General features: G+C 42.4%; 3 protein-coding genes and 1 non-coding gene across 5 annotated transcripts; 2 read left to right on the top strand and 2 right to left on the bottom strand.

The window, feature by feature from the left end:
- Positions 1-632: 632 nt before the first annotated feature.
- LOC104422412 (probable anion transporter 4, chloroplastic) lies at positions 633-5,030 on the bottom strand. Of its 2 annotated transcripts, XR_005546823.1 has the most exons (10): positions 4,523-4,772; positions 3,812-4,038; positions 3,322-3,688; positions 3,102-3,146; positions 2,870-3,016; positions 2,231-2,368; positions 2,112-2,145; positions 1,501-1,680; positions 1,057-1,265; positions 633-945 (listed from the first exon to the last, which is right to left on the bottom strand). XR_005546823.1 is itself a non-coding variant. In XM_039303166.1 (9 exons), exons 1-9 carry the CDS (start codon positions 4,634-4,636, stop codon positions 1,231-1,233), a joined length of 1,287 nt encoding a protein of 428 aa, XP_039159100.1. In that variant the 5' UTR covers positions 4,637-5,030; the 3' UTR covers positions 633-1,230. The 2 variants fall into 2 exon arrangements, 1 of the variants encoding a protein (XP_039159100.1); XM_039303166.1 differs by having other exon boundaries at positions 633-1,265; positions 4,523-5,030.
- Positions 5,031-6,343: 1,313 nt separating this feature from the next.
- LOC104422411 (acyl-coenzyme A thioesterase 13) lies at positions 6,344-8,375 on the bottom strand. Its single transcript, XM_010034732.3, has 3 exons — positions 8,171-8,375; positions 7,698-7,838; positions 6,344-6,893 (listed from the first exon to the last, which is right to left on the bottom strand). Exons 1-3 carry the CDS (start codon positions 8,360-8,362, stop codon positions 6,750-6,752), a joined length of 477 nt encoding a protein of 158 aa, XP_010033034.2. The 5' UTR covers positions 8,363-8,375; the 3' UTR covers positions 6,344-6,749.
- A 2,917-nt stretch (positions 8,376-11,292) lies between these two features.
- On the top strand, positions 11,293-13,355 carry LOC104422410 (protein OCTOPUS). Its single transcript, XM_010034731.3, is given in 2 exon segments — positions 11,293-11,524; positions 11,526-13,355. Coding segments are annotated over 2 exon segments (1,713 nt in total). The 5' UTR covers positions 11,293-11,465; the 3' UTR covers positions 13,180-13,355.
- A 1,018-nt stretch (positions 13,356-14,373) lies between these two features.
- On the top strand, positions 14,374-14,491 carry LOC120289283. Its single transcript, XR_005547207.1, has one exon. It is a non-coding gene; the product is annotated as a U5 spliceosomal RNA (small nuclear RNA).
- Positions 14,492-15,014: the final 523 nt, after the last annotated feature.

The raw sequence follows: 15,014 nt of genomic DNA, 5'->3' as shown, positions 1-15,014 counted from the left end.
TTATTTGAAAGATGAGGTAATTTTCATCCTACGCAGAATTTTTTTTAATTTTATATTTAGGGCAGATTTGGCCGTTTCAAAATGAATCGTGCGGTAAGGAATGAAGATATTGCCGTTCCATAAAAGCCCCAATCACTTCGGATGCAGCTGTGATACAGACCGGTCCTCCAATCTGGACACACTTCTAAAATCACTAGCCCCTTCCTAGTGGTGCCGGTAGCCTTTCGCTTTCTTCCTTAATTTACTGGGTCCTTCTCTCTTCGATCAGTGCCTTCCTCACCTCGCCACGCTCCCTTGTCATTTGTGCGCTCCTCCGTTTCGGTCTTCCTTCATTCCTCTTCGTTCTAGAAAGTATACTAAACCCCCAAGAGAGCTTCCGTCCATGACCGTTGGTATCCCCTTATAGATTCCACGGTTGCGTGCTGGGACGAACTGACCATGGACGTGCGTGGGCCTCGTGCGTTGTTATCAGTATATATGCAGACCCTCAACTGATGGAAAATGTTTGGCAACTTGCTGGTTCCCATCTTCCGCGATGGTCTTGATTATAGGAAAAGTACAAACATTTATCTCATCATGTCAACGCGAAATGATATTGTGGGAAAACAAAATCTGTGGCGTAGCGTAGAGTGTATCAAATTTCCCCCACACCTATCCATTGACATAGCAGGCCAACCTAATTGACGGTTGTGGCTTCATCACTCATAAAAGATAAATTGCTATCCAATGGGTTACTGCAGACCCAAAAGAGGACAATGGCTATCAAGCAGTTTGAACCAAGCTAAGAACAAACCATATTATCTGTGTGCTTGAGATGGTATTATACATTGAAAGGAGAATGACAGTAAAGCCCACATTTAGTGGACAACTGCTTAACCATCTCAAAGAACTAAGATATCTGCTTCAAGGAAACCCCTAAATCAAACTGATCTCACACACATCAACCTGAGAAATCAAAACAGTTAGAAAGATGCCTATACTTTATATTTCTTTAATGCCAGATTTTTTTTTTTTTTTTTTTTATCGAATAATGCCAGATTCTTTACATGGATTTACCGGAGGGGACAAAAATCTTCACATGGGAAGAAGATGTTGGTACTTGATACCTCTTGATATGAATGATTAAAGGTTTCACTGACAGGCGTTATCTACCATTCTTCCACGATGAAGATGTGCAGAATTGACCTCTGCTGCCTGGGGCTGTGTATCCAGCCGATGCAAAGGCACTTCTCATGAAACTGTTGACCCAGAATGCGGTGACAGATCTGTTAAAAAAAATGTGAGATCATAGAACTGCTCTCTTAGGAAAGAACGATAGCAATCCTGGCACATTCCACAGACTAGAATGTTTAGGTAATTTATTGAAGTTGCCAAAGAAATTAGCTATCCTTATATGTGTTCATTTTCTGGTACTTTTATCTGAAAATAGTAGAGTGACCTAAGCACCAAATTAGTAGGAAAGAATGGGCAAAGATACAAAGAGGAATGGGTGATACTGACCTGTCTCATCAAAATTTATCCTCTCTCCAGTAGAAAAGATATCCCAAAAAATGGCAGCAAAAATATAAAGTATTGATGTAAGCAACAGAAATCCTCTGAATGAACCAACTAATTCAACAAAGAAACCAGCTCCAACTGTTCCCACAATAGCTGCCAATGTTCCTGCTGTATTCGACAATCCTAGAAGCACAGATAGGTATTTCTTTCAGAAGATATCATAAGTCCTAGAGGTGATTAGTGCAACTAAAGAGACTGCAGCAGAGCACATATCAAAGAATGAAATTCACAGACCTGGAGGATGTACAGATTGCAGTACAGCAATTTAAAAAAAAAAAAAAAAGATGAAAACCTTGCTAATGCTAACGTTAGTTACAAATTATGCACGAAACGCCTCCTCCCTCATCAATAGAAGCCTTAAAGCAGCGAAAGAAGTGCATGCACTATTAAATATTAAAAAGCATGAGCTTTTCCTTCAAGAGGAGAGTGATAGAATGAGCCTTGAATACTTTCACTTTTGTAAATCCAAGTCATGAGAGGCCCCGATGACTGGGTTTTTACTAATTACTGAAGAAGATGCATGGAAGCGATTTGAGTCAGTATTCCAAACATACCATGTAGAACGCCTGAATACTTTGGAGAGATCTCCTGTTGATAGCAAGTGAAAATACACGGTTACATACAAGAAAGAAAGATTATAGGTGATGACTGTAGATTTTGCTTGGAAAGCAACCTGTAAGTTCACGAGAAAGCCAGAGTGACTGAAAGACTTCAGCCCAATTGCTAAGGTAAGCCAGGCAGATGCAATAGATGGTTGCTTGGCTGTAGTTAAGCCAATAAGAGCAATCCCAGGACCAATGAATCCAATTGACTGTAAAACGAATATACAGAAGATTCTTAGTGGATAATAGTGTTTGTAAGAATGAAAGGAAGGATTGGACAGAAAAACCATGTGTCCACTATTACATAATCGTACACAATCAATATACACATCTACTATGATACTATTGCCAATTCCTAATGGTGTTTAACAACGAAGCATAAATTCATCAGCAAAGATATATCGTTGATGTGCAATGCCTAACAAATCTCATGACTTTCGTTAAAAAGAACCTTTAAAAGGAAAAAAAAGAAAAGAAAAAAAAAACCCCACAAATATCATCGATAGTTTGCTTCAATATCCACCGAACAAGTCCAAAGCCAAAACCACAGCCACCATAAAATTCCCAAGTTGATGAATAAGAGACATTTATGCAGTGAGAGCAAGTAAAGCAGTTTCCAGAATTGTCAGATGTTAATTATGACAGCAAAGGAACATTGGCCAAGTCAAGAGGAAATGCACAGGAAAAAATAAGTTCACAGGAAAACCCACCTGCATAAGCTTGCGAGTCAAAGAGATGCTTGTGCCTCCTTGTATCAACAAGTCTGACCACATACCACCTAAGTACCCAACAAATGCCATCACACTCCATGGAACAGCACTATACCATGCTGCTTGTCTAAGGTCAACGTGATAGACCTGTCACAGGAACATATTCAATTAAAAGTAACTAGATGCACCAGCATACAATTGATCTACAGCTAAAAGCAAAATGGTCCCATACCGAGTAAAAGTAGATTGGCATCCATGAGAGAATGACAAAGAAACCCTACAGCAACAATAGGAGGAAAGCACTCACAATTAGCATAAATAATTCACTGTATCGATATGAGGATATCTTCTTTTATTTTCCATTTTGCACCCCCCAAAAAAGGGATATACTGGTGATATTATCCGCATGACATTAGTGGTGATGCTCTATGTGGAGTCAAGACATGCATTACCCAGCTGTGCATGGCATTAGCAACAATTAGGCACCATGTAGGCATCTTGGATAGCAGGCGCTTAAAAGGAGGGATCATGCTACTTCTCTTGCTTTTAGTATCTGGCTCTGAGGGTTCATGCCTCCCACTCCTTATGTAATTTAGCTCATATTTTGATATCTGAGGATGCTGGTCAGGAGTGCTTGTTATTGCAGACAACCATACCAAAACCCAGAGAAACCCAGACAATCCGAAAATAAAGAAAGGCCCATATATTCCACCTTGTGACATAAGAATTGGAGAAAGGGTGAGTCCTATGGCATTTCCTAGTGTAAAGCCACCCATTGCAATACTGACAGCTCTGGCTCGTTCTGCTGCTGGAAACCATCTAAGATATCCAAACATCACTTCATTGTCACAACATATTCAAGCAGCAATAAAAAAGCACGAGTAACAAATAAGAGATTACTTTCTACTAAGATAGAAGATGAACAGATTCATATTTTATTACCTTGCTACCATTTTGTTCATGCAAGGAAGAGCCACACCTTCTGCTATGCCAAGTAAAACACGCATCGCGAGGAGAGCGAGTAAAGAAGCTTCAGCAGCCCAAGGGGTAAGAAATGTTGCTAGGGACCACAAAGCCACACCCCATGCCATGACAATTTTACCCCCATAGTAATCCACAAGAGCTCCTCCAGCTATTGGTGATATCAAGTATCCCCAAAGGAAAGACGACTGGGGCGAGTGTTGACACAGGAATCAATTTCAACTTAAGAATCAAGAATGTATCAAATGTCAAACAGATAAAAAGAAAAGAAAGACCTCTTGCAATCAGTTGTGGGCAAACACATTGATAAGTCACATTGGTACTTAACTAACAGTCCACTTCTCTACCATTAATAACTCATGGTTGAGAATTCACTTAGTAAGTACTACCAGACACAGAAAGGTTTCTGAATCCCATGGAAAACAATAAAAAGATATGATATTTATTTTACAACAACTTCGTTTTAGCTTAATGCTTTGCAACTGCAGGCGAAATCTTCTTCTTTTAGGGGGAACAAGGAACTAATAGGCTAACAGCTAAACGCAGATACAGAGCCAAGTAAAATTCAGTCAACGAAGTGAAGTGTCTGATGCATTCGATTCGGATCACGACAAAAGAACTGAAGCGAGCATTGTCCAAAGCAGCATTGACAAAGAGAAGCGGAAACCCAACCTGAACGATGCCGGCGAACGATCGGCTCCAACCGTGCGAAAGCGACAAAGGCACGATAACCACGGACATCACCACCCGGTCCGCATTACAGAGCGCCAACGCCAAGGCGAGCATAGCGACCACCTTGACCCTCTCCGAAGTGATGAACTCGACAAAACCCGGAGCTTCCGCTGCTTCCCCGTCGGATAACGGACCGGACGGAGCGCCGCTCGGAGAAACCCTAACCCCCCGAGCCGCGAACTCCGGCGTCGGCTCCACCGGCCCGCGCCCGCGCCGGGCTCTCGGGGAATCCGGCGACGGCACGGGCCAGAAGCATTTCCGCCTCGAGGTGGCGCCGGCGCGCGGCGAGAACCTGAACGCGGCTGATCCGACGGAGATGGCGGGCCTCCGGAAGTAGCTCGGAGGAGGAGGAAGAGGAGGATGGGAGGATGGGGAGAGGGGAGCGGCGGGCGCCGGAGAGGAGAGAGGAGGGAATCCATCCCGAGAGAAGCGAGCGACGGCGACGGCGACGGCGAAGGAGGGAGCTCAGATGAAGTCCATGGCGGCGAACCGAAGAACGATGGATTTTCAGTGCGCGTGCTTGTGGCGTCGTCTTCTTTTTCAACGTCGTCTTCTTCTTCCTGTAGCGAATTGCCGGGGAGAGATTGTTTCGCCGCTTCACTGTACAGAGAAACTCCCAAAATCTCCGAAGGGATTTTTGTCGCAGGTTCCTCCTTTTTTAATCTTTTAGGATTCGAATATGATGAGGTGGAAATGTCTATCCTCTATAAAGCATTAATATATTTTATTTAATAACTTTCGTTACTTATTGTTTATACGTTAGTGAAATTTATCGTGTTAATATCTGTTAACTAATGAAATAGGATGACCACATCTAAATAAGTCGATATCTATTTCGACTATTAGTTCGAGTTCATGATTTTGCTAATTAGAAGTTAGAATATTGGTCGAATATTTTATATGTTAACTGGAAGAAATAAAATATCTATGTGTGTATACGTAAATAGATAAGCTGATTAATAGGACAATTGAGAGTTTCTGAATTCAAATATAATAATTAATTGAAATGCCTCATAACATGATTGATTAAATTATATTACACTTTAGTCCTTGTAAATGATACATGGACTACATGTTAGTTTTATTACAAATATCGAGGAACCAACGATTAAACTAATTAATATCTAAATATTGGGTGTACTGGTTTATTACTTATAAATAATTTTATTTCTACTGGAGAATTCTTTAACTAAAACCATCGCCAACTTGTTACATGGATATTAACATACCTGATCATGCACGTGCTAAGGCGTATCAATTTGTGAGAAAAGAAGTTTGTGATTTAGCGACATATTATGTCTGAGAGTGGAAGTATTTATCATAAAGTAAGTTGTCTAATTATGAGAAGAAATCCGCAATTTGACATAAATGGACACCAAATAGCAACCATTCCTTTATGCGCAATATAAGTGCTTGAAATCAAAAGCGAATGATTGTTTTTAAATTTCTCGTAAAAAATTCGCAAGACCATCATCGTCTGGATAGCTTTCAAAAAATGAATTTTAGTGCGTCCTTTTTTCTTTTCTTTTTTCTTTTTAATCTATGTTCTTGCCACCTAATTCTACTTTACGGAAAAAGTGGTGATGGCCTGATGGGCTCTCCGAAAGTTGGGTCACATCACTGTCGGACCAAGTTCGCCTTCCTCAGTCGGATCGGGTAGTCAATCATTTTCGCCCGTATAATAGTGTCAAAACCAATTCCAATTTGAAACGACTGGCGCATCCTTCAGGGGGAACGTTTCTCAATAGATAGGATTCCAGATTTCTCACAGAAATCAAATCATACTAATTTCGGACTGCTCGAGATGAGCAGTTAAAAGTAGACATGGCCTAATTGAATCAAAGGCACGACACGAGACCCATGCAACGATTCGAACATAGAATTCCTGGAAGAAGACGATGCACAGGTTTCGCTCGACAGTCTAGACAAGGAGAATGTTGACGAGGCGATGAGAACAGACTAGCATCGACAAAAGCTGAGGATACAAAGATGACCAATCCAAAGCTTTCTAAATATACAACTTACAGCATATACGTGATGCTGAAACCCATCTGAGCCATTTTTCACATCCTGAAACCCAGAGAAAGGTCGATGTATCTTCGAGACCAGTGTTCTGTCGCCACCGGCATGCTAGACCACATTCTCAGGTTCAACTCTAAAAATGTGATCACATTTTGCTAGCACGCACATTGAACAACGAGTGACGACCTTCAGCAATTATCTCCCCTGTTGCTTTGTTCCTCACGAGTACAATGGTTGCAGAAAAGCCCCCTTTCTGTCCTAAAACCTTCGAAGTGATCTCTAGCTCATCCTGCAATTCAAGTTGGAAATCCATCACTGTCCACCAAGTATGAAATCGTATTCAAAAGGTGATACCGTAACAAACAATATGAACCTAGTGTCCGAAAGTTGCGGAGACCTAGTAATGCAGCTGTATTAGGCTCTACTTACTCGAGATTTTGGTTTATTACTTCATCTTTATGCCAAATAAGAGCTCTAGTAGTGAGGACGGACCAAGCCGTTGCCTTTGAAAAGGTCGTGCATGCTGGTTAATCATTCCGAAACTCAACAACTTGGCTGGCAAGTTACAGCTACCAAAATACATTTCAATGGTGTAGGACTCTCTGATAGCAAAAAACGAAAGACGAGAAAAGAAAAGATCATTGACAACGTCATCCTCGACAATGTTTATGAAACCACCTCGTGCTGCAAAAAATCTCCTCCTTCCAAGAACTGTGATCTTTTAACTGTCAGGCCATTTATAAAAGATGAAACTGTAGGAAAAGGCCTAAATAGCAGCTTGAGGCGATCAGACCCGACCTAAAACAGAGAAGCCTGAACTATATAGGGTCAGAATGGAAAAGAACCATGCACAGATGATAAGCTAAGTCGAGCACTTGAAGAGCCCCGAAAAATCAATCTAAGTAGAATATGCAACAAGAAGGTACTTTTGTGTTCCATTCAGACACGTCGGGCCCCAAAAGAACCCATCAGATATGCAAACAAGACACGACCGAGCATTACATTCACGTTTAGAGAACGAGGAGGTGCGTCGTGTATGCATTCAGAGCATCGACTGAGCCTCAAGAGGATAGAGTCAAAAGGGCTTGCTTACATCGACCTTGGCCGCCGAGAGGTAGGAGATGGACATGTTGACCGAGACACTGATCGGGATACCCTCGACGTGCACCACCGCGTATCCCATTTCATCGACCATGTTGGCGATCGCACCTTGAGCCAAGTTCCCATTCCTATCCTGTCCCAAATTCATTTCAAACAATGAATTGCGACTAAAAATCAATCTATACTGTTGCAAAGACTTAGCCAGATTCCAAAGCATCGTTCTGGTAGCTACCGTCTCCCATCAACAACAGCAGCAGTAGCAGTACCTATCCATCTACCGCGATCAGCACTACGAATTAACTTTGATCCACATTTTTTTTAGCAAAATTCGAGCTCGTCCTCTCGAGTTCATCACCGAAACTGATGATCGCCACCGAAAGGCAACGCGCGATTCGGGGTGAAGCGGGACGACGCGTGGTTTTCGGAGAATCGGGAAAGGAGAGGTGGGGGTTTCGAGGGACTCACGGCGAGGCGAGGAGGGACCTTGAAGGAGCAGACGACGAGCCCCGGTTCGACTCGGTCGACCCGGAGGCCCCTCAGGGAGAAGCTTTCGTAGAAGCTGGGGTTGTCACCAGCGCGGCGAGGAGGGACGGCGAGGCGCGACACCGCCTCCGACGCCTCGTCGGGGACGCTGAGGAATTGCTTCGCCTTCTCCATCGATGGCGGTGGGCTCGGCCGTTGGGGAAGAAACTAGAGTTAAAGCTTGGATGGGGAATGCGAGCATGGGCTCGGTGGGCCCTGGCCCGAGAAACGCTGCGGATTAGAAATTGGGCCTTGAGAAGCCGGACTCGCGTTAGCCCAATAGGGCTGAAAGTTATTTATCATTAATTTATGGGATAAGTGCATTTGAAGTCCTAAAATTTGTCACGAAAGTATAATTAAATTCTTAAACTTAAAAAATAATAATCAAGTCTTAAAAGTTATCACGAAAGTTTAATTGAGTCATAAAACTTTTAAAATATTCGATCAAATTCTAAAACCTATCGCGAAAATACAATTGAGTCGTAAAATTTAAAAAAAAAAAGTGCAATCAATTGAAGGACTTAGATTGGACTAAATTGACAAGTTTTAGGATTTGATTGTACTTTTAAAAGTTTTATGACTCAATTGCACTTTTGTGACAAGTTTTTTGATGTAATTGCATTTTTTAAAATTTAAGGATTCAATTGCACTTTTATGACAAGTTTTAAGTATTTCAATGTATTTATCCTTTAATTTATTAATAATAATATGCACTTTAGTTAATTTCATTTTATCTTATTTTCTATATATATTTTCCAATTATTCATGGAAATTGAGGGTAAATAAGATATTTCCTTCGTAAGGGCAGGATGAAAATATAATTTCTCCTCTTAAAAATCATGTGCATTACAATGCTGAAGGAAAAAAAATCGAAGAATTGATGCTTGCGACGAAATGAAAGTTCAAGGCTTGTCGTGTAGTGTTGAAAGCTAGGGGCCATAGATGCGAAAAATGATTGAAGGGCGTTTGGTGTAATTTCGTTACCTATTTTTTAGGTTGGGATGAGTCAAGCTTCCTCATTAAATGTCTTCGCTCAAAAAGTCTCTGTACTCTCGTGCCTTGAGCCATGTCCAACAACTTTGTGGATTGCCAAGCCCGTGATTAGATTTAATCATAAATGAGAAAACGTGTACCACCAATTAGGTTCTCAAATTGGGAACGTAATTGAGCCAAGTCGAGTAGATATACTATCAAGGTTGATATTGACTCACATATTTGATGCTTGAAACTTGACTCAAGCTCAATTGTGTGTTAAATTTTATACTCAAGGGTTATTTTCAGTTAGAAAATTTGGATAACCCAACTTGATTCAACTCGATCATAAATACTTGAAATTATGTAAAATTTAAGCTCATAAAACATGAGGGCGAGCTCCAATTTTCTTTGTAAATAAAAAAATGGTTTGGTGGTTAGGTTTCATTAAATTCGAAATTTATTGAGCTGAGTATTGACAAGCCCAAGCTTGCCTTAGCGAGATGCTCAAATAACTCGAATTCCACCTCGAAATTCAGGCGAGTCGATCTCGATTGGTCATCTAGTCGAACATAGGAGTCATCCAGCCCAACCGATGAGACTTGGCAAACAAAAGAAGAAAAGGTCAAAAACAAAGGGGGAAGTGAAGGAGTAGTTCACCGGTTATGAACAGCATTTAATGAAGATTCCAACAACAACGATGTTTCGTCGAGTTGCACCGGTTCCGAGGCCAGAGATGGTTTTGGTCTTTAGCGGAGTTGACTTAAAAATAAAAAGAAAGAAAACAATATTGGGACGCGGCAAAATTAAGAAATGATTTCACGAACGGGTTGTCCCCATGGGCTCTTGTCTCGTGCCATCGTAACCCGCGAAAAGTTACCGAATATCGATACGGCCCTTTGCACGAGCTTTCAAGGCTCGGGCCACATCGGTTGGCACCGCCTCTTTTCTCTTTTTTTGGTACAGTCGAACGTTGCCGAGGGGCAAAAGAAAGAAAGTATAATTTTTTACATGTTAAGCAAACAGAAATAGTAAAGATTTTATTATGCACGACATATATATATGAGAAATGAAAACCTTTCTCTCAATAAACATTTTCTTCTAAGTATGGTTAAAGATTATCTTGGAAGTACTAATAATACCATTTTTTTCATTCAGTATACACAAGACAGCTGTATATATTCACCATAAAGTTGAAAATCCATTTACGATGAGATTACCCAATTTTTTTTATATTGTAAATGTAATTTATATTTCCTAGTTTTTCATCAAATTTACAAAAAAAGTTAAAAAGTAGGAACTTAATTTGAAATTGATACAAAAGACATCTCAATCCTGTGTTATGGATAACGCTCGAGAGAAGGAAATTAATCGTGATCCCAAATCTTAAGTTTCAAAATGCATTTATGTATTGACGTAAAAAAATGTAAAATAACTAGAAAATGACCAGTTAAAGACATATTTTGTGTTAAGAGATTTATTAATTGTTATAATCTTCATGGGTTCATTGTAACGGATTTGTCAATTTCGAATCTTTAAATCATAGGTAGTTTTTGGTAATCATAACTCAAATTGAATATTTAGTGTGAGTATGAGATCATTATTATGATAATAAAATTATTGAGTATTGAATCTTTACAATATTAAAACTCAACCTCGAGAAATCATAAGTCACAATCAAATTTTAAGCATAAAACCAATGTTAAAGGGATCAAGAATTAGAGACCTCATTTATAAAAGTTGCTATAAAAGAAGAAGAAGAAGAGAGACCAAACAACAAAATCCGAGACCAAAAATATACAAGCTTGTCCATTAAATGCTGATTAATCTAGCTACTCTAGAAACTGTCCATTCCTCATCAAAAGCAAAGTAAAAAGAAAGTCAACTATTCTTTTGATTTTGCAATTCGGTTCATTTCGAGGGGGAAAAAAAGGAAAAAAGAGAGAGGATAAATTGGGTTTTGAATGCAGAAAATATCAATTTTTCGTCGGACGTATTTTTCCATCGTAGAGCAACCCGACCACAAAATACATACGGATACGGTCATATATACCTTCCAAAACGGAGACATAAATACCCGGAGAAAGGGTTTATACGGGGGTTTTCGCCTCGCTTCACGTTCACCTAACCCGAAAATCTCCCAACCGAAACTGCACCGATCTTCTTCACTCGCCGAGTCGCTAACTCAGTCGCTCACCCGCTCACCCACTCACCGTTTTCTTTCCCCTGATATGCACCGGCCGCGTCCACCGCCGTCGATCCGCCAATGACCCACCAAGCCCGGGCCCAGGGCCACCGCGTCCCCTCCACCTGCTCCCGCCACCCCCGCCACCCCCGTCACCGGCTTCTGCGCCTCCTGCCTCCGGGAGCGCCTCGCCGTCATCGAGCCCTCCACCCACCAGGAGATCCCCGGCCACCCCCTCCGCCGCTGCAAGTCCCACTCCTCCGCCGGCGGCGGCGGCGCCGCCTCCGCCGAGCCCCGCCGCAAGTCCTGCGACGTCCGGGGCCGGAGCACCCTCTCCGATCTGTTCACCCTTGACGACGGAGGGAAATGCGAGAAAGGCGAGGCCTTGTTCGGGTTGAGGGAAGAGGACGAGAATGAGCAGGAGCCGGAGGAGGAGGCAGAGGGGGAGGAGGGGGAGGAGGAAATTAGGGTTTGCGCGAGAAGCGTACGGGCGGATGAGAATGTCGTCAATAATGGGAGTGTCGACGAGGGTTTTGACGATGAGGCGGAGTTCAAGACCATGAAGGAGTTTATAGATCTCGAGTTGGAGAGCAAGAAGCAGACGAGGAAGAACATCAGGGGTTTACTGGAGGCAGCTTCTGTGTTTCGCCGGAGATTGGGGAAATGGCGCCGGAGGGAGAAGATGAAGGAGCAATGCGGTGGTAACGGCGACGATCTGGGGGTTGCAGCGGATGCGACAGGGAAGAAGATCAGTCTGAGGAAGTTGAGGGAAGCGCAGTCTGAGGTCGGAGAGTATGGATTAGGAAGGAGGTCGTGCGATACGGATCCGAGGTTCTCGGTCGATGCGGGTAGAGTCTCAGTCGATGAAGTGCGGTGCTCCTTGGACGAGCCGAGGGCATCTTGGGATGGGTATCTGGTCGGGAGGAGTTACCAGTACCCGCGGCTCAATCCGATGGTGTCCTTTCTCGAGGACGTGAAGGTGATCGACATCGGTTTCAAGAACAGGGTTTTGGTTGAAGACCAGTCGAATGTGGTGAATGGGCAGGGTGGGAGGAGCCCAGGTGGGTCTGTTCAGACAAGGGATTACTACAAGGAGCCATTTTGTGCGCAGAGGCGGAGGAAAAGTTTCGAGCGGCTGAATTCGGCTAGGAAGGGAAGTTTAGTGGATGTCGATGATGTGAAGATGGTATCGAATATGAAGATCTCTCCTGCCTCCACTGAGTTATTTTACGGGGCGAAATTGCTAATTGCAGAGGAAGAATTGAGGGGTTCGAGCTCAAAGTCCAGCAATGATGACAGGACCGAGAGTACCGAGTCTGCATCGAAGGATGATGGTTCTATTGCTGGCGGGGTTGATGAGAAACGGTTCAAGAAGTTGCCCGGTTGGCGAAAAGCATGGAATGTTTGGGGTTTGATTCAGAGGAGGAGCGAGAGCAAGTGCGCCATTGAGGAACGTCACGCTGCTGAAAATATGGAAGAACAGCTGCCGCGAGTCTCCAATGGAGAAGCAAATGGTGCTGTGAGCCACAGGCTCAACCGCAGTTACAGTCGGAACTCCTCCAAGATGGATGGGCCTGGATCTTTGAACGGCACAGGAGTTGCTCAGAGTGAAGGGATCGGCTTGAGGATTAGGGAGGAGTCTCTGTTAACGAGGAATCGGAGTGTGAAATACTCCCCCAACAATCTCGACAACGGTCTGCTAAGATTTTACTTGACTCCAACAAGGAGCTATGGAAGTAAATCTGTCAAGAGTAGGCTTCGGAAAGCCCACACTTTGGCGAAGGGTGTTGTGTAATGTGCTGTATCTGCTTTCGAAAAAGAATTTTATGCTGTAAACTGTAAAGACATGCAATATCTGTGTATCTCTTTCTTCTTCCTGGTTAGTTATAAGAACAGTGTATGTCATCAGTTTCCTTCCTCAAACAGCAATGATGCAAATGCCAACCCTTTGGCGACCTTTCTTTTCTGTGATTTTGATATAATTTTCACGGATAAGCGGATTTACTTAGGCTGAGCTACATGTGGAAGGAAGCAAGAAACGTTCTTTCTAGTGAAGCAATGTTTTTGTTGACATCTGATATGCATGAACTTGACTCCATGGACCGTGATTGCATTCTAAATTTTCTTACTGTGGAATTTGTGGGCTCGCTATCCCTCTCTTTGATGCATTTATAAGAAGTAAATGGCTGAATAAGAAGTGATGACTCAGAAAATTATGGAGAGGTAGTAGGAAACATTTTCCTTCTTAACTGGTTTCCAACTTACCCGAGGAGGCTCGGACGATGGTTATCGTCCTTTATAGTTTTCCTTTTGCCGTTAGGAAACATCTCTACTGTCATTAGTCAACAACGTTCATGCTATGCTGTTATATAGTCCGCACAACACGGTGAATCTAATGAACAACATGCATTGGGTTTCAATGCTTTTGTGAGAGATTCACACATGCCAAAACCATGGCAGTAGAAACTAGAATACATGTCCATGTCGTAAATGTGAACTTTAGACAGATTTCTCAAAGGAAAAGCCTTTGAGCGGCGCATACTTATCGAGGATTTCAGCCCATTTGCTTGGTTTTATGAGGATAGCAAGCACGAGAAATCCAGGGCAAGAATGGAAGAAAGCTTCTCATGATAAGTAGACATTTCCTCTGCCTAATCAGAACCTACACGAGTCAAAGGAGTTGACGCATGAGCTTCATCATAGTGCAGAAAGAATATGTTTTAAAGACTTCAAATAGTCATGGACATCTTAATAGAATTGAGCCCGAAGTTCCTGGACTTTTCCCACGTCTTGTACATTGAAAGCTTTTGATGTATTCCAGGTGCTGGTATAAGTTAAATATATGAAGTGCTCCGCTCTAATGTTCCAAGATGATTCCACCAGCCGGGGCAAATCGAACGGTTTGAACGTCCCACATAGGAAAAGAGGCAAGGACATGGCAACAAAGCCATTCACAAAACAACAGGTCATCTCCGACGAAAACTCACGCAGCCATGTGTTAAGCACAAAGCGAACTATTCTTTCGCCTTTTACTAAAGAATACCGTGTGCTTGCCACAATCAATGGCATACGCTTATTTTTGGAGGGGTTTCCTCGACTGAGGAAGCTCCTAAAATATTGAGTCCTAAAAGTTGGTTCCAAAAAATTGGTTCCTTCGAGGTATGGTGTTTTTTAAAATCATGGAATTTGTACTTTAGCGTAGAAAGAAGTTTCAACACTCGCATTTTCTGGAATGATGGATGACTCTGGAGTGGCAAGAGCATTAATCACAGAAGAGACTTTGTTTGGAATCATATCTCCGTCAGAGTAGCAAAAACAACCGAAGTCAATAATCAGAATCCTACGAAACGTTTGACGGTTTCTAAAAGCTCAAGCTTAAAAACGCAAGCGCATGCTTTTTCCCTCGTGGGTATAAGCCAACCTTGAGAATACAGAGAGGCTTTGCCCCTTCGTGGATTAGTAGCAAAGGCATGTAGAAATAGCATAAGATGGTAGAAATGTCTCCAAGTCTTAACCATTGTTCATACGACCTCAATTTTATACCCTCTCGATTAACGGGGTATATGTGACTATCTTCAAGTTGTAAGGGCTTTAAAACCACAGAGAGCCCATTTATGGAGGCCTTCCTTG

Source organism: Eucalyptus grandis, chromosome 10, assembly GCF_016545825.1.
Source record: "Eucalyptus grandis isolate ANBG69807.140 chromosome 10, ASM1654582v1, whole genome shotgun sequence".
NCBI classification, from domain to species: Eukaryota; Viridiplantae; Streptophyta; class Magnoliopsida; order Myrtales; family Myrtaceae; genus Eucalyptus; species Eucalyptus grandis.
The sequence above is the reverse complement of the archived record's forward strand: the minus strand, read 5'-3'. Positions and strand labels throughout refer to the sequence as shown.